General features: G+C 44.8%; 1 protein-coding gene across 1 annotated transcript; it reads left to right on the top strand.

The window, feature by feature from the left end:
- The first annotated feature begins 13,261 nt into the window (after positions 1–13,261).
- LOC119355299 (uncharacterized membrane protein At3g27390-like) lies at positions 13,262–18,241 on the top strand. Its single transcript, XM_037622085.1, has 9 exons — positions 13,262–13,770; positions 13,872–13,980; positions 14,237–14,432; positions 14,527–14,660; positions 15,138–15,426; positions 15,547–15,653; positions 15,771–15,948; positions 17,241–17,695; positions 17,781–18,241. The coding sequence occupies exons 1-9, from the start codon at positions 13,644–13,646 to the stop codon at positions 17,944–17,946; spliced, it is 1,761 nt and encodes a 586-aa protein (XP_037477982.1). The 5' UTR covers positions 13,262–13,643; the 3' UTR covers positions 17,947–18,241.
- Positions 18,242–22,081: the final 3,840 nt, after the last annotated feature.

Raw genomic sequence — 22,081 nt, 5'->3', positions numbered from 1 at the left:
GGAGACCAAGAATTCTCTTAGCCGTGTGCGGTGCCCCCCTCCATAGTTTACTCCTCCAGTCATAGCGTCGTAGTGCTTAGGCGAAGCCCTGCGTGGATCACATCACCATCACAGTCACCACGCCGTCGTGCTGACAGAACTCCCCCTCGACCCTCTGCGGGGTCAATAGTTCGAGGGACGTCATCGAGATGAACGTGTGCTGAATACGGAGGTGCCGCACGTTTCGGTACTTGGATCGGTTGGATCGTGAAGACGTTCGACTACATCAACCGCGTTAACCTAACGCTTCCACTTTCGGTCTATGAGGGTACATGGACACACTCTCCCTATCTCGTTGCTATGCATCTCCTAGATAGATCTTGCGTGATCGTAGGATTTTTTCTGAATTTGCATGCTACGTTCCCCAACAGTGGCATCCGAGCCAGGTCTATGCGTAGATGATATGCACGAGTAGAACACAAAGAGTTGTGGGCGATAATAGTCGTACTACTTACCACAAACATCTTACTTTGATTCGGCGGTATTGTTGGATGAAGCGGCCCGGACCAACATTACATGACCGTGGTCATGAGACTGGTTCTACCGACGTGCTTTGCACATAGGTGGCTGGCGGGTGTCTGTTTCTCCAACTTTATTTGAATCGAGTTTGACTACGGCTGGTCCTTGTTGAAGGTTAAAATAGCACACTTGACGAAAAATCATTGTGGTTTTGATGCGTAGGTAAGAAAGGTTCTTGTTAGAAGCCCGTAGCAGCCACGTAAAACTTGCAACAACAAAGTAGAGGACGTCTAACTTATTTTTATAGGGCATGTTGTGATGTGATATGGTCAAGACGTGATGAGATATAAATTGTTGTATGAGATGATCATGTTTTGTAAAAGTTATCGGCAACTGGCAGGAGCCTTATTGTCGGGGATATACCCCGCGGTATGACCCGGCCAGATGTATAACCCGGCCAGACTTTGCGACTCACTAATGACCCGCCCTGACTGGACGACTCACTAAGTGACCCGCCCGAGCCTGGCGACTTATGGGTGACCTGGCAAGCGGATCAAAGGAGCGACAAGACCCAGGGGTCCAAGAGGCTCAAGGCCCAGAAGGCCGGCTACGTTATGGTAGGCCGGCTTAAGAGGAAAGGCGTGAGGAATATCTCCTTTACGAGGAAGCAAGACCCGGACTTGTAATCAACTTGTAAGAGAAGATAGACTAATCCTAGTCCTACTAGGACTCCACATGTAACCCGCCCCTCTAACTTATATAAGGAAGGGCAGGGCTCCCCAAAGAGGGACAAGCAACAAGAAATAATATTTAGGGCTAGACACAAAGAGGAGAGCCGGCTTCCGGCCACTCCCTCATGATCGTAATGAGACCTAGCCACAAACAGCACGTAGGGTTATTACCGGATGATGTTTCCCGGGGCCCGAAGCTGTCTAAATCCTCGTCTTGTATGTTGCGTCTCTCGATTCCGCTCAACCCCTTCAAGCTACCACATAGATGCGTTGGCCTCGCGACTAAGTCCTTACACTAGGACATCTGCCGTGACAATTCCATGACAGTTGGCGCCCACCGTGGGGCCGGCGCACGGTGATGATGAGTTTTTGAAGGGATCTCTCCTAAGGATCGAGAAGTTAGCAATTTCTTCGGATGAAGAGAAGCCATCGCGGGAGGATTTACGTTGTCACTTGTTTCGAAGGCGAGTAGTCAAGTCTAATATTGGCCCGAGGTTCAAGAGAAAATTAGGGTTACGATCTGTTCGTGGCCGTGAGTCGCCATTGCAAGTCGACAAGAGCGACAAGATTTTTTTTATCCCCCGCGGCATATGCACTGGAGTAGCCGGGTCAGATTGCTACTCCTTTTTGGTATCCACGTCAGATGTTGTTCACAAGAAGGTAAAGTCTCGAAGGAAACCGCTGCTATTCCCTGGCATGACGATCGGAGACTGCAAATCAATTGGCAAGTATATTACTTCTGTACGTACGAGCAAGCATGTATATCAATCAAACAGATGGAAGAAAAGTCAACGCTGAAAAAAAAGGGAGCTAATACCCAGAAGGGAACACGGACATGGACTCATCAAATCAGCCACGACTTGGAAGCGGAGACGGACGCGGGTTCCGCTGTTGCAGCCGCGCCACAGGCCGCCTTGCCGCCGCCGGCTCGCAGTGCCTCTCCGCCCTCTGCCGGCTTCCAGCTCTGCCTTGCGTGGGGCCTTCCCGAGCTGTCGCGCCGGAGTTATCCCGTTCTTCAGATTCATCCCAAGTCGGCCAGAGACCAATAGGCCACTGCTGCCCTCGTAAAGCCGCCGCCCTCAACATCGCTGTGGCAACCCGCCCCTGCAGACGCGGATTTAAGCCGCCCAGCTCCAGCCGCTGACTGCTTTTTACCGCACTTTGCCTGCCTCGCTTCGACGAGCCGTCACGGCCGTGTTTCCAAGTCGCCGTCGCTTCCAACCTGAGGCGCCACTTCTGCCTGGAACCGCATCGAATCGCTGGGCTCCATCACCGTTTTTACAGCTGTGCCCTGACCTGCCTTGGTTCACAGGCCGCCATGCCCTGCTCGCATCGACGAGTCGCCGGCTCGCCGCATCGGCCTCTTCCCGGATTCTGCTCCATTGACGAGTCGCCCGCGGCGTTCAAACTACTGTCGAGCCGCCTCCTCTACGACGGGTCAACGCCGAGCCACGCCCGGCCTCGTCTCGAGCCGCCCTGGTCGGCTCTCCGCCGCTCCAGACCCGTGGCGAGTCATTTTTTCTGCAAGCCTCTGCACGCGCAAGTCCTCCGGTTTTGTGCGGCCTTCGAGCACCTCGGCTCTGCGAAAGACGCCGACGCCTCTGGAGCGGCAAGAGAGTGGCAGTGGCACGGCCCCAACAACCATTGATTTTCCAAAACATCTCACGTGAAAAGTACTACCACAGGTTGCCATTTTAAATAATGTGAGGTTATACTGGTCCATCGTAACCAGTATTTAGTCTGCATATGGATCATCTGTCCAAAGGGCATAATCTATCATCCAGATAATCAGGTGATATTAGTCCGGTCTATTTTTAGTACATATTAAATTCTTTTAAAAGAATTACTGTACTTTACGTATTTGTCTGTACGCAGGGACAATGATTTATTATAAAGATGGTGTCATGCTATGTCTATGAAATATGTGTTAGCATCATCATGCACGGGCCTCCGCGCCCGCTTGCTGTTAAACGCGTGCGCGCAAACCGTCACCCGTGCAGCTCAATCTACATCAACTCGCTGAGACCACATCCGCGATTGATTCACCGCCCGCGCGGCTTACCGTGCCTGCAATTAACTCGCCCGTCGGCACCGGCTTACAAATGCTGCGGTCAACTCACCCATAAGTAATTTTAACTTCACCTAGTGATCATCAACTTCATGGCGGATTATTTCCGACCTAACACATCAGGTGATATCCATTTAAAATATATTTTATTAGCCCATATTATTTTTATCAAAGAGCGGTTTATCTTTGTCTTGGTCTGCAATATTGTTTATGCATGGCAATTATTTATGACAAAAGGTGATATTATACCGCGGAGATGGAGGAACGCCAGCATCTTTTGGCACAAGTGGTCGTCTTACTCAACGGACTCTCGCACCGGCTTACAATTCCGTGGCCGTCTCTTGCGACCACGCTGGCTTACAACAAGGAGGACAACTTGCCCGTCTGCACCGGCTTATAACGCCACGACCGGTTCATCTGTTTGTGCCGCCGCAGATGTTGCGGTCGTCTTTACCGTCCGCCTCTTGTGGCCTGGTCTACATCAACACATCGGGCCACATCTGTCTGCATGAGCTGTTTATTGAGTATGAGCAAGTCACTGCTTGGGAAGCCCGTTTTTCTCTTCCAACAAATTGGAGACAAATTATCATATATTATCAACCGCCGTCTGCACTGAATGGCTCAATGGGCAGGCGCACAAATCGCCGCCACTACAGTTTGGTTAAACTTCAAACAACCAGTTGAAAGGAACCATTGGCCGAGTTGCTGACACGGCTCATACGGGATCATTTATAACCCGCCGCAGTCACCTCAACCTTCTGTGGATTCACATCGCGTTATCAACGCTAATGATATACACCTTCTGCTATGGTCAAATATGGAGAATCTTAAGCCAACTCTTCGAGTCATCTTGAGACTCGGGGGCTACAATGGTATGGCTCGACAAAATTAGCCGGTTTCAATGAATTCAAGAACTCCGGGTGATTGGAAGAAAAAATAGCCCGGCCCGGAGGCTACTGTCCTTTTGACAAATATTTAAAGGCCGTCAGGAAATTTCCGGCTTAAAAGAAAGGATTCCGGTTCAAAATCCGGTTCAAGGTAAACCTGTTTCCCACAAAGCTTGAAGCTCTCAAATCCGGTTTAAAGTTTCGGATTCAAAAAGATTTAAATCTCTCGCAAGTTCGAGTTCTCAGAAAAATTAAAGGTTGCCAAAAGAACTTGCTGCCATGATGCGCGGTTCAAACTTGGATATCCTGCCTTACGGCTTATCTTATTATGATCACTTGGGGGCTTCCTGCTCATCGAGCATAGCTATCAATACCCTCTTGATCGGCGCAATGCCAAAATTTATATGGTCACTTGGGGGCTTCCTGTTCAAACATAGGTCGTATTCGAACCAAAGAGAACATAGCTGTTGATACCCTTTTGATTGGCAAACTGCCGAACCTACTTGGGGGCTTCTTGATTGTATCCGAATCATAGCTCAACCCTTTTGGGGATCGACGTGGATCGTATTCGAATCAGCGTCGTTAAACAACTCTTAAGGTCATTTGGGGGCTTCATGTTCAAACATAGATCGTATTCGAACCAAAGAGAACATAGCTGTCGATACCCTCTTGATCGGCATCGCCAAAGCCACTGGGGGCTATATGATCGTATTCGAATCTTAGCTTAACCCCTTTGGAATGGTTTACTGATCGTATCCGAATCAGAAGCCTCAAAAAGTTTTATTCTGTCTCTGGTAAAGTTTATTGCAGCCACAATTACTTAACTTGAGACCTTTTTGGGATTATATCTCAAATATATATAAGTGTTTTATGCTTAACCCGGCTTGACTTTTGACTATAAGTCGCCAGTTTATGACAATCATCATCTATGTGGAAGCATTGGCTTCTAAGGATTGGGTTATCACCCTTACTGCATAGGTTATGTAAGCCGGCAGTACAAATTCAATATCACAGTAGTTATATGTGAGATATTATGACCTGCCCTGGTTTTGACGCTAAGTCGCCAGGGCATATGTTGTTTAAACTCTCTGCAGGATTTGCAGAAATATGACATGTAAATGATTAAGTTCAAGCTCATTACCAAAGTTGATGCTTCAAAATGATTATCCGTTCTGGATTTTTCTCAAAAGGCTATAAGCCGCCGGGTCATGAAAATTCCGGTTTACAATGAAGGCGTATTGAATCTCCATCAGCCAAGAGCCGCCGGGTATTTAAACTCCGGATTTACTTGTCAACAGATAAGGTATTTGAATTATTTAAATAGCCAACACGGCTGGATTTTCAATGATGATATTGAATGATTGAGGTTTTCATACCGGATTATATTATTCAAATTTTGAATAGCCAACATGGATGGATTTCTATTATGATTATCAATAACCAGTATTATGATTGAGGTTTTCAAAGTCGCTTTAGCGCCACAGCTATTATCTTTATCAATGGGCATGATTTATTTTACAATGGAGGAAATAGTCCCGAGTCGCTGCAGGCTTACGACCCGACATTTGGGGGCTACATTATTCAAGTTGAGGTTACATCAAATATGCAAGTCTCATGTCACTGCAAGCATGCACCATGACACTTGGGGGCTAATGCAAAGTCATTTTTATTGGCCTTATTGAAGACCCGACTCATCCCATTGTAATGAGCCGGCCCTTGGGGGCTACCAATTGCTCTTGTTAAAATTCAAGATACACAAGCCTTATTCCATTATATATTGAAGGATCCACTGCTCAGTTGGTAAAACATAAAGCTCTTAACCTTGTGGACGTGGGTTCAAGCCCCAGGATGGGGGTTACATCATATGATATTATTTTCAATGAAAAGTCCCAGCTTAGTATTATCTTACTAAGCCGGCCCTTGGGGGCTACACGTTACTGCTCAAATTTACATCATCATATTTACAAAGTCCCTGCTCATTATTACATAATGACCTGACACTTGGGTGCTAATGCATATTGCTCTTTGCTTAAGACAATTCTAGGATGACCCGGCTACACTACTATGACTATAGCCGACTCATGGGGGCTACATAACTGGATTTCATTTAAAGCCATGGTGATAAGTCCCGACTTATTCATGCTGATTAAACCGGCCCTTGGGGCCTACAGGTATTATGGATATAAGGGAGAAATATCTTCAAATTTTCAGTTTGAGTAAATGGGATTGACCGGTGTCTGCAAAAATCATAAACCGGCATCGGCGACAATTATGACTCGGCATCATCTATTTATAACCCGGCAATTTTGGTAATCATAAACCGACAAGTTTTATATCTCAAGTCGGCTGAATATAAGTTGAATATTTGAAGACCAATATTTTTGTCAAGTCAGAGCATTGAAGGCCGACTCAAATGGATGCTTTATTTACAATATTTCTTCTACAAGCAAATTGACTACGAAGTTGGTCCATTGACCCGGATTTTCCAGAAGAAGGAGATGACAAGGACTTAAGGATGATCAAGTGCCGGCTTACAAGAATATTTAACCCGGAGTGCAACCTGTCAATTTGTTCTTGTGTTTATGTTGCAGATCAGTTTAACATGGATAAATCCAAATTAAACTTGGGGGCTAATGTCGGGGATATACCCCGCGGTATGATCCGGCCAGATGTATAACCCGGCCGGACTTGGCGACTCACTAATGACCCGCCCTGACTGGATGACTCACTAAGTGACCCGCCCGAGCCTGGCGACTTATGGGTGACCTGGCAAGCGGATCAAAGGAGCGACAAGACCCGGGGGCCCAAGAGGCTCAAGGCCCAGGAGGCCGGCTACGTTATGGTAGGCTGGCTTAAGAGGAAAGGCGTGAGGAATATCTCCTTTACGAGGAAGCAAGACCCAGACTTGTAATCAACTTGTAAGAGAAGATAGACTAATCCTAGTCCTACTAGGACTCCACATGTAACCCGCCCCTCTAACTTATATAAGGAGGGGCAGGGCTCCCCAAAGAGGGACAAGCAATAAGAAATAATATCTAGGGCTAGACACAAAGAGGAGAGCCGGCTTCCGGCGACTCCCTCATGATCATAATGAGACCTAGCCACAAACAGCACGTAGGGTTATTACCGGATGATGTTTCCCGGGGCCCGAAGCTGTCTAAATCCTCGTCTTGTATGTTGCGTCTCTGGATTCCGCTCAACCCCTTCAAGCTACCACATAGATGCGTTGGCCTCGCGACTAAGTCCTTACACTAGGACATCTGCCGTGACAATTCCACGACACTTATGATTGTCGCTTTATTGTATGAAATGCAATCGCCATGTAATTGCTATACTTTATCACTAAGCGGTAGCGATAGTCATAGAAGAAATAGTTGGTGAGACGACAACGATGCTACGATGGAGATCAAGGTGTCAAGCCGGTGACGATGGAGATCATGACGGTGCTTTGGATATGGAGATCAAAGGCACAAGATGATGATGGCCATATCGTGTCACATATTTTTGATTGCATGTGATGTTTATCCCTTATGCATCTTATTTTGCTTAGTACATCGGTAGCATTATAAGATGATCCCTCACTAAATTTCAAGGTACAGGTGCTCTCCCTGAGTATGCACCGTTGCTACAGTTCGTCGTGCCGAGACACCACGTGATGATCGGGTGTGATAAGCTCTAGGTTCACATACAACGGGTGCAAGCCAATTTTGCACGTGCAGAATACTCGGGTTAAACTTGAGGAGCCTAACATATGCAGATATGGCCTCAAAACACTGAGACCAAAAGGTCAAACGTGAATCATATAGTAGATATGATCAACATAGTGATGTTCACCATTGAAAACTACTCCATCTCACGTGATGATCGTACATGGTTTAGTTGATATGGATCACGTGATCATTTAGATGACTAGAGGGATGTCTATCTAAGTGGGTGTTCTTAAGTAATATGATTAATTGAACTTTAATTTATCATGAACTTAGTCTTGATAGTTTTTGCATATCTATGTTGTTGTAGATCAATGGCCCGTGCTACCGTTCCCTTCAATTTTAATGCGTTCCTAGAGAAAGCTAAGTTGAAAGATGATGGTAGAAACTACACGGGCTGGGTCCGTAACTTGAGGATTATCCTCATTGCTGCACAAAAGAATTACGTCCTGAAAGCATCGCTAGGTGCAAGACCCGCTGCAGGAGCAACTCCGGACGTTATCAACGTCTGGAAGAATAAAGCCGATGACTACTCGATAGTTCACTTTGCCATGCTTTACGGCTTAGAATCGGGACTTCAAAGACGTTTTCAATGTCATGGAGCATATGAGATGTTCCAGGAGTTGAAATTAATATTTCAAGCAAATGCCCAAGTTGAGAGATATGAAGTCTCGAACAAGTTCTATAGCTGCAAGATGGAGGAGAATAGTTATATCAGTGAACATATACTCAAAATCTCTGGGTATCATAACCACTTGACTCAGTTGGGAGTTAATCTTCCTGAAGATAGTGTCATTGACAGAGTTCTTTAATCACTTCCACCAAGCTATAAAGGCTTCATGATGAACTATAATATGCAAGGGATAGAAACGACAATTCCTGAGCTCTTCGCGACGCTAAAGGTTGCGGAGGTAGAAATCAAGAAAGAGCATCAAGTGTTGATGGTTAACAAGACCACAAGTTTCAAGAAAAAGGACAAAGGTAATAAGGGGAACTTCAAGAAGAACAACAAGCAAGTTGCTGCTCAAGAGAAGAAGTCCAAGTCTGGATCTAAGCCTGAAACTGAGTGCTTCTACTGCAAAGGAGCTAGTCACTGGAAGCGGAACTGCCCCAAGTATTTGGCGGATAAGAAGGATGGAATAGTGAAAGGTACATTTGATATACATGTTATTGATGTGTACCTTACTAATGCTCGTAGTAGCGCCTGGGTATTTGATACTCGTTCTGTTGCTCATATTTGCAACTCGAAACAACAGCTACGGATTAAACAAAGATTGGCTAAGGACGAGGTGACGATGCGCGTGGGAAATGGTTCCAAAGTTGATGTGATCGCCGTCGGCACGCTACCTCTACATCTATCGCCGGGATTAGTTTTAGACCTGAATAATTGTTATTTGGTGCCAGCGTTGAGCATGAACATTATATATGGATCTGTTTGATGTGAGACAGTTATTCATTTAAATCAGAGAATAATGGTTGTTCTATTTATATGAGTAATATCTTTTATGGTCATGCACCCTTGATGAGTGGTCTATTTTTGTTGAATCTCGATTGTAGTGATACACATATTCATAATATTGAAGCCAAAAATGCAAAGTTAATAATGATAGTGCAACTTATTTGTGGCACTGCCGTTTAGGTCATATTGGTGTAAAGCGCATGAAGAAACTCCATGCTGATGGACTTTTGGAATCACTTGCTTATGAATCACTTGATGCTTGTGAACCATGCCTCAAGATGACTAAGACTCCGTTCTGCGAAACAATGGAGTGAGCCACTGACTTATTGGAAATAATACATATTGATGTATGCGGTCCAATGAGTGTTGAGGCTCGCGGCGGGTATCGTTATTTTCTGACCTTCACAGATGATTTGAGCAGATAGGGGTATATCTACTTAATGAAACATAAGTCTAAAACATTTGAAAAGTTCAAAGAATTTCAGAGTGAAGTGGAAAATCATCGTAACAAAAAAATAAAGTTTCTACGATCTGATCGTGGAGGTGAATATTTGAGTTATGAGTTTGGTCTTCATTTTAAACAATGTGGAATAGTTTCGTAACTCACGCCACCTGGAACACCACAGCGTAATGGTGTGTCTGAACATCGTAACCGTACTTTATTAGATATGGTGCGATCTATGATGTCTCTTATCGATTTACCGCTATCGTTTTGGGGTTATGCTTTAGAGACGGCTGCATTCATGTTAAATAGGGCACCATCTAAATCCGTTGAGACGACACCATATGAACTGTGGTTTAGCAAGAAACCTAAGTTGTCGTTTCTTAAAGTTTGAGGCTGCGATGCTTATGTGGAAAAGCTTCAACCTGATAAGCTCGAACCCAAATCGGAGAAATTATGTCTTCATAGGATACCCAAAGAAGACTATTGGGTACACCTTCTATCACAAATCCGAAGGCAAGATATTCCTTGCTAAGAATGGATCCTTTCTAGAGAAGGAGTTTCTCTCGAAAGAAGTGAGTGGGAGGAAAGTAGAACTTGATGAGGTAATTGTACCTTCTCTAGAATTGGAAAGTAGTTCATCACAGAAATCAGTTCCAGCGATTCCTACACCAATTAATGAGGAAGCTAATGATGAAGATCATGAAACTTCAGATCAAGTTACTACCGAACCTCGTAGGTCAACCAGAGTACGACCCGCACCAGAGTGGTACGGTAATCCTGTTCTCGAGGTCATGTTACTTGAGCATGACGAACCTACGAAATTTGAGGAAGCGATGATGAGCCCAGATTCCGCAAAATGGCTTGAACCCATGAAATCTGAGATGGGATCCATGTATGAGAATAAAGTGTGGACTTTGGTTGACTTTCTCGATGATCAGCAAGCCATAGAGAATAAATGAATCTTCAAGAAGAAGACTGACGCTGATGGTAATGCTACTGTCTAGAGAGGTCGACTTGTTGTGAAAGATTTTCGACAAGTTTAAGGAGTTGACTACGATGAGACCTTCTCACCCGTAGCTAGTCTAGTAGAGGCTCACTAGGGACACGATATTTGTTTATGTATTCACACATGTATTTAAGTTTCCGATCAATACAATTCTAGCATTAATAATAAACATTTATCATCAATAAGGAAATATAAAATAACAACTTTATTATTACCTCTAGGGCATATTTCCTTCATGATGTAGGTCATTACTTTCAGACCAAAATAGTCATATGGCAGGGTGACCCAGTGTCCCTAATGTTATTTAACATTATTGCTGACATGTGGACTATTCTGATTGAGTGCGCCAAGCAGGATGGCCAGATTGCAGGAGTAGTGCCATACCTTGTGGATGGTGGCCTCTCTATTTTGCAATACGACGACGACACAATACTTTTTATGGAACATGATCTGGACCAGGCTCAAAACCTGAAACCCTTGCTTTCAGCGTTTGAGAATGTTGCGTCTCAAAATAAACTTTCATAAAAGCGAATTGTTCTGCTTTGGAGAATCCGTTGAGGCGTCGTCCGATTATGCTGACCTATTTGGTTGCGCATATGGCCAATGCCCAATTAAATATTTAGGAATACCGATTCATTATCAGCGCCTCACCATTGCAGTGGAAGCATATAGAGGAGCGTCTAGAGAAACGGTTGAGCATTTAGAAAGGCAAACTGCTCTCAATTGGAGGACGGTTTTGGTTTACTCCGTCCTTATAAATATGGTTCTCTATATGATTTCTTTCTTCCAACTTCCAAAAAGGGTCCTACAAAGACTAGACAATTTTAGATCCAGATTCTTTTGGCAAAGAGACGATGAAAAGAAAAAAACATACAGGTTGGCAAAATGAAGCGTGGTTTGTTCATGACCTACATGTCAAGAATGAGGCCCTACTCAGTAAATGGTTGTTCAAATTTCTTACTGGCGATGGTGTTTGGCAAACCATGTTGCGGAACAAGTATCTAGGCCAAAAAGCGGTGTCCAGGGCATTTTTGAAACCTGGCGACTCGCACTTTTGTGCTGACCTAATGGCGGCAAAGAAACGTCTCTTTTGCTTTGGGTCTTTCGTGATAAAGGACACCCGGAGATTCATTGTTGTAAAGACATCTGGCTAGGCACTGCCAGTCTCCGAGAACAATATCCAACCTTATATACCATTGTTCGTGATAAGAATAATACTATTGTGCAAGTGTTCAGTTCATCCCCGCTGAATATTTTGTTCAGTCGGGATTTGATTGGCCCCCGACTTGTGTCATGGCATAATCTTTTATCCCGACAAGATTCAATTTACCTGACACAAGGCCGAGATGTGTTTCGCTGAAAACTTACTACATCAGTGTAGACTCTATGTGCCGTGCACTCACAAATCTTGAGGTACCAGTGAGTAATAACAAGAAAATTTGGAAGTCCAAGATTCCATTAGAAGTGAAAAACTTCATGTGGTATCTTCATAGGGGAGTTCTATTAACCAAAGACAACCTTGCACAACGCAACTAGCAAGGGAGTAAGAGTTTGTACTCATGACGAGACAATCAAACACCTCTTTTTTCAATGCAAGTTTGCACGTTATACATGGCCAGTCACCCAAATAGCGTCAAATGTGCATCCGTCCACAAGTGTTGCCAATATTTTTGGTTTTTGGTTTGGATGGTATTCTAAATAGATTCAAAATGGTAATAAGGGTGAGAACCGTATGCCTTAGTTTGGTCGACTTGACTATGTAGAAATGATTTGTTTTTTAATGAAAAAAACGCTTCTCCTCTGCCTATTATTTTCTTGTATATGCACTTGCTACGTACGTGGTGTATGCTACAAAGATCGAAGTACCAATCGTTGTTCAAAATGGTGTGTACGCGATTGGAGCAGGTGTCTACGAAGGGTTTTGTTTTTTCAACATGGATGACAGCATAACCTTTGGATCAATCCACCACCACCTTTGACATAGGCAATGAGACTCTACTTTTGCCGATTTATCAATTTTTATTTATGATTTTTTGTCAGACTTTTGAATTTGGTTGTATGCATCCTAATCATATAAAGACCGAATGTTATTCATATTACTTTGTATCTGTTTGATGCTACATTTGAGATAATAAAATCGCCATGTATCAAAAAATTATCAATAGAATGAGATGTTCTTTATGAAAAAAGATGGATGATGACCAAAATGACAGCAATCAAAAGCAAACCTCAGCGCTTACCACACGGCCAGGGTCACTAACTTGTCGCCTTGACCGCCAATTTTGACCTACTTCACACTAACGCCGTTAGTCGGCACTACGTCACAGCGCGCGCCAGTCGAAACTATCCAGACAAACGGACAAAACTCCTTCCGTCCCGGCAGTTTATTTACTCCTACGCAAAAAATATAAATAAATCCGAAAGGCAAAACCCCCGAAACTTCTCCGCGTTCCCCTCACTCCCTCTCTCTCGCGTCTTCTTTCTCCTCGCAACATTTGGTTCGACTCAACTCACGGGCTGGCGAGCGGGGACCTGGAGAGCGCAGCCGCCGTTTTGACCCGCCCGGCCGGCGGATCAAGGACCCTTATAAGCGTCTTTTCTTCCCCATACGGCTTCTCACGCAAGCTGAGTTTTCTGCTCCGCCTGCGCCGGTCGCAGATTCCCGCGAAAGCGAGGGCCAGAGCTTTTCTTTTTTATCTATCTTGCTCTGTCCTCTCCCCCCTTTGTGCCCTCCGTCCTGCCAAAGCGGCAGAAAGCCGCGGCTGTTCTTGATTCTCGCGGGGGGCTGCGCCGGTCTTGGCGGCCTGGACGTGAAGGAGGCGCGGCGCGGCGGGGGCGTTCGATGGGCACGGTGAAGGCGTGGGTGGCGGGCAAGTACGCGGAGCCAATGGGGCCGATGCACGACTCGCTGCGCGTCGCCTACGTGGTCTTCTCCTTCTGCGCCGCCTTCTTGCTCGGCGGAATCAAAGGCATGTGCCTATTCTCTTCCTCCCTGTGAATATTGGTCGCGCCTTTGTTTCTGCCGGTGTGGCTTACTGTTCTTCTCGTTCTTGGGGAAATGGGTGTGCAGCGATGGTGGTCGGCCCGGTGGCGGCGGCGCTGATGATACTGGGGAACGTGGGCGTGATCCTCGTGCTCTTCCCGGCGCACGTCTGGTGGACCATCTACTCGCTCATCAAGTAAGCCCATTCTGCTTCTCGTGTGCTGGAAACAGAGCATTCTTTGTTGGTTCCGAGCTTCCGATCCCTTCCGCTGAATGTTCAGTTCTGGGCGCAAACTTCTGATTCTGGCTTGGCCGAGGTTTCGATGACCCGATTCGGCTGCCGATTCTTCGAATTTCAGTGGCGAATCAGATGATCCGCCACATGAGAATGAGATAGAATAGTCAAACTGATCGATCGCTGTTGGTTGCGTTGCTCTGCATTCTGAACCCAGGACGGACCGCATCAACGCGGGCCTGAAGCTAGCGGTGGCCATCGCGCTGCCGGTGCTGTTCGGGCTCTGGCTCGGCCTGGGCATCTTCGGGAGCGCCCTGGTGGCGCTGGGCTACGGCTTCTTCACGCCGTGGATCTCCACCTTCGAGGCGTTCCGGCAGGAGAGCGAGGCCAAGAAGTTCGTGCATGGCATTGTGGTAAGCTCAAACTTCTAAGGGACGACCGGTCGCTGCTAACTGTGAAAATTGAGTGAGAGATCGACGGTTGATTTTGGTTTCTCGGCGGTGGCAGGACGGGACGTGGGGGACGATCAAGGGCAGCTGCACGGTGGTGAGGGACTTCGCGGACATGTGCTTCCACTCCTACCCCGTTTACCTCAAGGAGCTCCGCGAGTGCGCCCAGGACCGCGAGCCCCTCTCCATAAGGTATTGATACCATCGTGTTAGACCACATAATGATATATTAGCACTGGGTTACCTGTCTAAAGCTATTCAAGATTTTTGTCTGAAGCTGTTGATATTATCGTGTTAGATAATACTATAAGATGGTATTTATTGTTATATTAGCACTGGATGACCTGTCTGAAGCTGATTTTGTCCCATGGTATCATCTTGTGTGACAAGAAATTTTGTTTCATGCTGTGATCTTGTGTGACAAGGACGTGCCTATCTGATAGTGATACATTTTTCATAAGAAAGACATGCCCTGGCAGCTTGCCATTCTAGACTTAATGAAGCATAGTAAAGCCTGTAAAATCTGGGTCGATCGCCCCGTCATGATCACTGCACATCACATTATAATTACAGTTGCTTGAAGCTGGACAATGAAAGCGATGGTGAACTAGCTAGCTGTGCACGCCAAAAATCACCCTGAAAAGAAAATGTGCTGTGGTGTTTGTGCAGGCTGCTGGACGTGCCGTCGTGCATACTCGTCGGCCTCCTGGGGTTGATCGTGGACATACCGCTCTACACGGTGATCGCGCTGATCAAGAGCCCCTACATGCTCTTCAAGGGCTGGCAGAGGCTGCTGCACGACCTCATCAGCCGCGAAGGCCCCTTCCTGGAGCCGGTCTGCGTGCCCATCGCCGGCCTCGCCATCCTTTTCTGGCCCCTGGTGGTGGTTGGGAGCGTCCTGCTGGCCGTCGTCTCCAGCATTTTCGTAGGTCTCTACGGAGCGGTCATCGTCTACCAGGTCTCTTTCTTTGCCACTGCCACCGTGCCGTGCCATTTCTTGCCCGTCTCCCACGCGTCCGATTCCATGCTGCGCGCGAAAGAGATTGCCTGATGTGGTCAAGTTTGTTCGTCGTCGCAGGAGAAGTCCTTCCGGCGGGGGGCTTCGTACGTGGTGACCATGGTCGCCGAGTTTGACGAGTACACCAACGACTGGCTTTACCTTCGCGAAGGGACTGTTCTTCCAAAGTAAAGTGTTCTCTACTGCTGTTTTTGAACACTTTGGGTTGTATTGTAGGTTGTAGCTTCTACTTTGTTGTGTGCTGCTTTATTCATTTCTCATGGTTCAAGTTTGTTTTCCACCAGGCCTTCCTACCGGAAGAGGAAATTGCCCGATTCCGCCGAGTTCTCGGTCCGGCCAAATGTTTCTGTCAGGGGAGGTGAGCACCCTAGTTCATCCAGTGAAGCTCCGGCAATGCTGGTTCCCACTTTGGTTCCGGCGAGGTCCGTCAGAGAGGCGATACAAGAGGTCAAAATGGTCCAGGTCCGTTTGTCACCCATGTTTAATTCTTACCAACCAACGCCCGTCTTATTTCACCAAAAACACCAAGAAGCGTCACTATATGCAGCTCCCTCTTTGAGCAAAATTTCTGGAAGATACTCAAACTTGGCAATAAGTGCATTCATTGTTTCAGTAACATCAATGTTGTTCACATGTCTGGAAAGAAAAGGCAATGGATACACTTTTCAATCCATGCTTCCTCTTTGATGCATGGCTATACATTTTCATTCTCTCATCCATGCTCTCGTAGATTAGGTGTGAGCTAGTCCCGACTGAAGTAATAATACCACAAATGAAATGGTACCGTCAAACAAGGGAATGTTAAGCATATGTTAGTTGTTGGGGTCCATGGTCTCTTACATTAGGCGAGCTAGTTCTAATTGAGGAAATGTTGTAAATGCAAGGAAGACCTAACAGAACGAATAGTTGAACAGCATAACTGCTGAATCTATCATTGAAAAGAAGCGATGGATGCCGGCCTATTGAACTTACAGAATTGTATGGTAGCTACTGACCTCGCCAGTGGCCACAACTAGAATATAGACTTTGATTCAAGGATATGAAAGCTTGTCAGCCCCCTTTCCCCAAAAAAAAGGTATAACGCTAACATAAGCATATCCATTGCAGTTTGTGTGTAATGTGTACCAACCCAAATAACTGTTGTTCTTTTACACCTTCCTCTCTGATCAATGCTGGAATTTCTATCTTCTCAGAGCAAACTAGAAGCTTCTTTTAACGTTATTTGAAAATACAATAGGTACCAGATCATAGTTGAGTCTGTACAAATTTTGTACTCAAATGCCATGAGATGCATATGCGAAGCAGAAAACGTAAATACGCGGATGTACTAGGTTTAGCTCTGCTTTAAGTGAGAGGTAGTGGATTTCACCTACAATACCAGATTCTGCACCATGTATATACTCCCTCCGTTCCTAAATATAAGTCTTTTTAGAGATTCCAACGTGGATAACACATGCCATGTATATACTCCCTCCGTTCATAGATGAGTCTGTACAAAAATTTGGCTCAAATGCCATGAGAGATGCAGATGCGAAGGAGAAAACATAAATAAGTAGATGTACTAGGTTTACCTCTGCTTTAGATGTGAGGTAAGTGGATTTCACCTACAATACCAGATTTTGCACCATGCATATATTTTTGAACAAATAGAAGGTGCCACCAAAAAAAATTCTACACCGCAGTGTACATGGTGTTTCATCTTGAATGTCAAGTCCTGCCTGAATCCCTAATCATTCATTCTCCTTGATCTGCAGATATGGGAAAACGTTATGAAGTCGTGCGAGCAGAGGGGCAGGGACCTGCTGAACCTGAATGTCATAACCAGCGTGGACCTGACCGAGTGGCTGAGAACGAAAGACGGCGGCAACGAGACGATAAACCTGGGGCTGCCTTCCTACGACATGCTGTGCACCGTCCTGCAGTCGATCAAGGCCGGCTCCGCGGGGCTGCTGCTGGGCAACGGCGTGGAGGTGGACCAGCAGAACCGGCCGCAGGACCTGCTGCTGGACTGGTTCTTCCACCCCGTGCTGGTGCTCAAGGACCAGATACAGGTGCTCAAGATGACCGAGCAGGAGGTGAGGTTCCTGGAGAAGTCGACGCTTTTCGTCGGCGGTGGTTCTGCCACCGCCGGTGCGGATGCGTGGGACAATGGCGCCGAGACGCCCCGAGATCCTGTCAGGACCGCGCAGATCCAGGCGATCAGTAGAAGGTGCGCTGTCCCCTGCAGCAACTGCTTGTTTCTGCTATGGAATTTTAGTATTTGACATGTCAGTTTGTTGTTGATCTGCTGGCAGGATGGTGGGGATAGTGAGGAGCATGTCCAAGTTCCCGACGTACCGGCGGCGGTACAGGCATGTGGTGAAGCTGCTGGTGGCGTACGCGGTGGAGCGGGAAGGCTCGTTCGGGTCGTCGGCGTCGGCACCGTCGGTCTCCTTCGAGATCACACGCCTCGAAGTGTAGATAATGCCGTCCGTCGTCTTTTGCTTCTTTTTCTCTTCAGTAAGTATAGGCATCTATCGCACGCCGTTTTTGTCTGTGCCTCTCCTGTTTCAAGTCTACTAGGAGCTTCTGTGACTGTGTGTAGTATACGTAGTAGTTTTTTTTTTTACCCTTTGGGTAGTGGGAGTGTGTATAGTTGTTGTGTTTTAGGATTTGAGATGATGCATGTGCCGAAACTTGAGGCACGGTCTTCAGTTGTGCTGTAAATTCTTGTATATACATTTCACTTCTTAGGGAATTGTTTGGTTCCTTGGTAGGTGTTGCATTGTTGCGTCTTTGGCCGGCTGCGTTCACTGCTGGCATGATGGTAACCTATATGAGCGAGAATACGTCGGGTTTGACGGGGCCAAAATCTGACAAAATCTTTTTTGAGGAGAAACACACGAAGCAGCCAGCTGCTATCCACTTTCTTTCCCCTTGCATCGTTTTTTTAGAGAAAAGGTCTCTTTCTCTTGTGCATCATTTATTCATTTTCTTTTGCGCTTGTTTTCCTTTTTTGTGAGAAACTTCTGCTCTTGTGAACCCCGAGATTCATCGGGAGCTCATTTTTGGGCAGGCCCATTCTTTTCTTTTCTTTGCTGTTTTTGTTTTTTCTTCTTCCAAATAGTTTAGGGTTATCAAAAAGTTTCAATTTTTTTAAGTGTGAATTTTCAAATAAATGTTCTTCAATTCAAAAAATGTTTGGAAAATCATAAAATATTCGTTGACTTCATAAAATATTCGTGATTTTCAAGAAATGTTTGCATATTCAAAAGATGTCCATGAATTTTAAAAAAAATTCTAAATCATAAAATGTTCGTGATTTTGAACAAATATTCATGAATTCAAAAAACATTCATGATTTTTTTAAATGTTCCCAAATTTCAAGAAAAGCTCATCGATTCAAAAAATGACCGCTGTTTCAGAAAATGTCCATGAATTTGGAAACTGTCCATGTATTTCAAAAAAGTTAGTCAAAACAAAAAAGTTAGTGAATTTTAAAATTGTTCCCAAATTTAAAAATGTTCGCCGATTCAAAGAAAATGTAGTGTTGGTTGGCAAGCTCATAGGCCTGCTCATGGTGGTTGGCAAGCTCCTGACATTGGAGTTGCCAAAATATATGTTGATGGAGGTATAGACCGAGGAGAATGGAAGGGGGCTGTCAGTCAAATTTTGCCGTGACGCGAGTGGGACATATTTGGGTGTGTCGTCAATCCTTTTTGAAGGTCTTACACATCCAGCGACGCTTGAAGCCATTGCTTGTAGTGAGGCAATGTTTCTAGCTCTTGATCTAAACCTCTCCCGCTACAAATTGCTATGGATTGTCTAAAAGTGGTACGCAATATTAAAGAGGATAAACCATGCAATTATGGTTCGTTGATCAAGAAGATTCTGTCGAAGAAGGCGTTGTTCCGGGAGGTGTCCATTAGTCATGAATATCAATCATGCAATATAGAAGCACAGAATCTTGTAAAAGTAGCAACTTCTGTGGAGAGTGGGTGTCATGTTTGGCTCACCGGAGATGTATCTGGTGCACGGGGGCAATTTGGTGCTACCGGTGCACCGGTCCCCATTAAACATTCAAATGTTCGAAAATCCCCAAAAAAACATTAGTGCACTGACACAACACCAATGTATGTTGTCACAAAAAATCAAATCAAAATCTGAAACATTACTCGAGATAAAAAAATGTCAAATTTGATATTGAATAGTACATAACACAAGTTGGGCTTCGGTTTTGGCCCATTGGCGCACTGATGTCAAATTTGTCATTTCTGTATCTCGACCAATGTTTTCAATTTTGATTTGAATTTTCATGAAAACATACATTGCTATTGTGCCAATGCACTAAATATTTTTCGGATTTTTTTGAACATTTTTGAATGTAACAGGGTCTGTTGCACCAGATACGTTCTCTTGGCCCACCTCACCCCCACCTATAGCTTGTATCCCTGTCAACATCGTTTAAATAAAAGCTATATGGTGTTGTACAAAAACTATCGAGCTACAACCCGTTTAGCCCTTAAATTTTCACTCATTTTATTTTTATTAAAGCACATGAATTGAGTTTTTTTTAAAATAATATCATGAGAATAGAAAAAAAATCGATCCCATGATGGATTTGAATAATTCCCCCAAAATATTTTTTAAAATAACTCCCTAAATTAGTTTTACGATTTGAATAATTCCCCCAAAATAGCTTTTGTGCTTCAAATGAAGATGCAAAATCCAAATATGCATGAAATAATGGTATGCTTCTATTAACATCTAAATTGAAAAATTGGAATGTTACACCAACACACACACATTGACACAACACCTACTTGAAGTCCTTGGGTAGTACTAGTAAAAACTACTACTACTCGTAAATCAGGCAACACGTACTAACACCCACCGAGACACCGAGGGTGTGTTTGGTAGGGTGCATGGAGGCTGCATGAGGGCAAAAGTTTTCAATCCGACCCACTTTTGCTTGTTTGGTAGGGTGCATAGGCTCACCTGAGCTATGCTCATCTGATGCATAAAAGTGCCCTCAGCCATGCTCATCTCATGCATCCCAGACAGGATGCATGGAGGCAGCTATGTTGGCCCTGACACTCGTCCCCACCGACCAGACCATGTCCGGATATATTTATTTTTTCAAAAAGAATCAAAATTTCAAAATTTGTTTAAATTTTCGAAAAACTTTAGAATTTCAGAAGAAATGAAAAAATGAATTTCAAAATTGTTTAAATTTTCAAAAAAAATCATAATTTCAAAATTTCTTTGGACTTTCAATAAATATTTGAAATTTCAATTTTTCTAAAAAAATCATAAATGTTTGGTATTTCAAAAGGAAATCAAAATTTGTTTGAATTTTGAAAAAAATAGAATTTTGATTTTTTATAAAATATTCAAATTTTGTTTAAATTTTCAAAAAAACTCGTAATTTCAAATATGTTCAAATAAAAAACAGAATTTCAAAATTTATTTTAATTTCCCAAAAAAGTTTAGAATATCAAAATATGTTTAAATTTGTGTTGACATTTTTTCGATTTTGTTCATCATTCAAAAAAAAATATTCAGAATTTGAAATTGTTCAGCATGTCTAAACACATGCAGGCTGCCAAACAAAATTTCAGCTCAGCATGTCTCAGCGCATACATCACTGCCAAACAACAGCAACTGCTTGGACTTAGCATGTCTACACTCAGCATGTATGAGATAAGAACAACTAGGCTAGGTCCATACATGCTACCAAACACACCCTCGTGAATGTGTTTCGGCCTACCCTACTAACTAAATCAGACAATGAAAGTTTTAGTGCTTGGAGTAGGGCCCAAAATGGTGGTCTATTAGCTGGTACACAAACCGGTTGGTAGGTCGGAACTCAGAAACCGGACCTGTGAATGTCACCGAAACTTGGAGGCCGACCTCGTCATAGCTGAACACAGTACTGGAATAGTACACCCATGCCCCAGCATTCAAACCAATGCACCTCAATGCGAATTGCTGCATTTCTAAAACAGGAGGTGAATCTCTGACAATAGAGTTCAGGACCAGAATAAGCCTAGTTGTGACCTCCGTGATCCACGATCCATCCCACGACCAAGAGCCACGGCCGGCGGACCGAAGAAGCGTTCTCCGCCATGCGTGCCAGTCAGCGGCCGGCCCTCCACAATTCACGGGCCCAATCGCCATCCAGTCTAGTCTAGAGCAGAAAACGATGGAACCCAAGTCGTCGAAAGAAAACAGCATGCTGTGAGTTGCCGACGGTGAAACAGGAAAGGAGGCAACAAGGCAACAAGGAGCGAGCACAAGCGCACAGCTGGCTGAAACCGCAATGCAAAGCAAGGCAACCAACCACTTCCTTCCTTGGTTGCATCCATCCATGTGAACATATTAACTTGGAAAGAAAAACGAGGAACCGAAAAGGAAAGCTCTCCTTGATTACATCCGCTCTAGGTCAGCGGGCATCGATTAGACCATCTCCAACAGCTTCCTTATTTTTTAGCATGAGACGTTTTTTTTATGTAACATGAGACGTTTATCGGTGGGTTGATTTTCATCATTTCCCGCAAGAAAAACGTCCTCCAACAGTTACCCAACCACAAAAATTGTAGTTTTTTTTAGCAGC

The sequence above is a fragment of the Triticum dicoccoides genome, chromosome 2A (assembly GCF_002162155.2).
Source record: "Triticum dicoccoides isolate Atlit2015 ecotype Zavitan chromosome 2A, WEW_v2.0, whole genome shotgun sequence".
Lineage (NCBI taxonomy): Eukaryota > Viridiplantae > Streptophyta > Magnoliopsida > Poales > Poaceae > Triticum > Triticum dicoccoides.
Note: the sequence above shows the minus strand (reverse complement) of the source record. Positions and strands in the feature narration are given on the sequence as shown.

Coding starts and splice junctions, on each gene's coding strand:
- LOC119355299 (XM_037622085.1), top strand. CDS start 13,644: ATGGGCACGGTGAAGGCGTGGGTGGCGGGCAAGTACGCGGAGCCAATG. Junction 14,661..15,137: donor CGCGAGCCCCTCTCCATAAG/GTATTGATACCA, acceptor GTGTTTGTGCAG/GCTGCTGGACGTGCCGTCGT. Junction 15,427..15,546: donor GAGCGGTCATCGTCTACCAG/GTCTCTTTCTTT, acceptor TCGTCGTCGCAG/GAGAAGTCCTTCCGGCGGGG.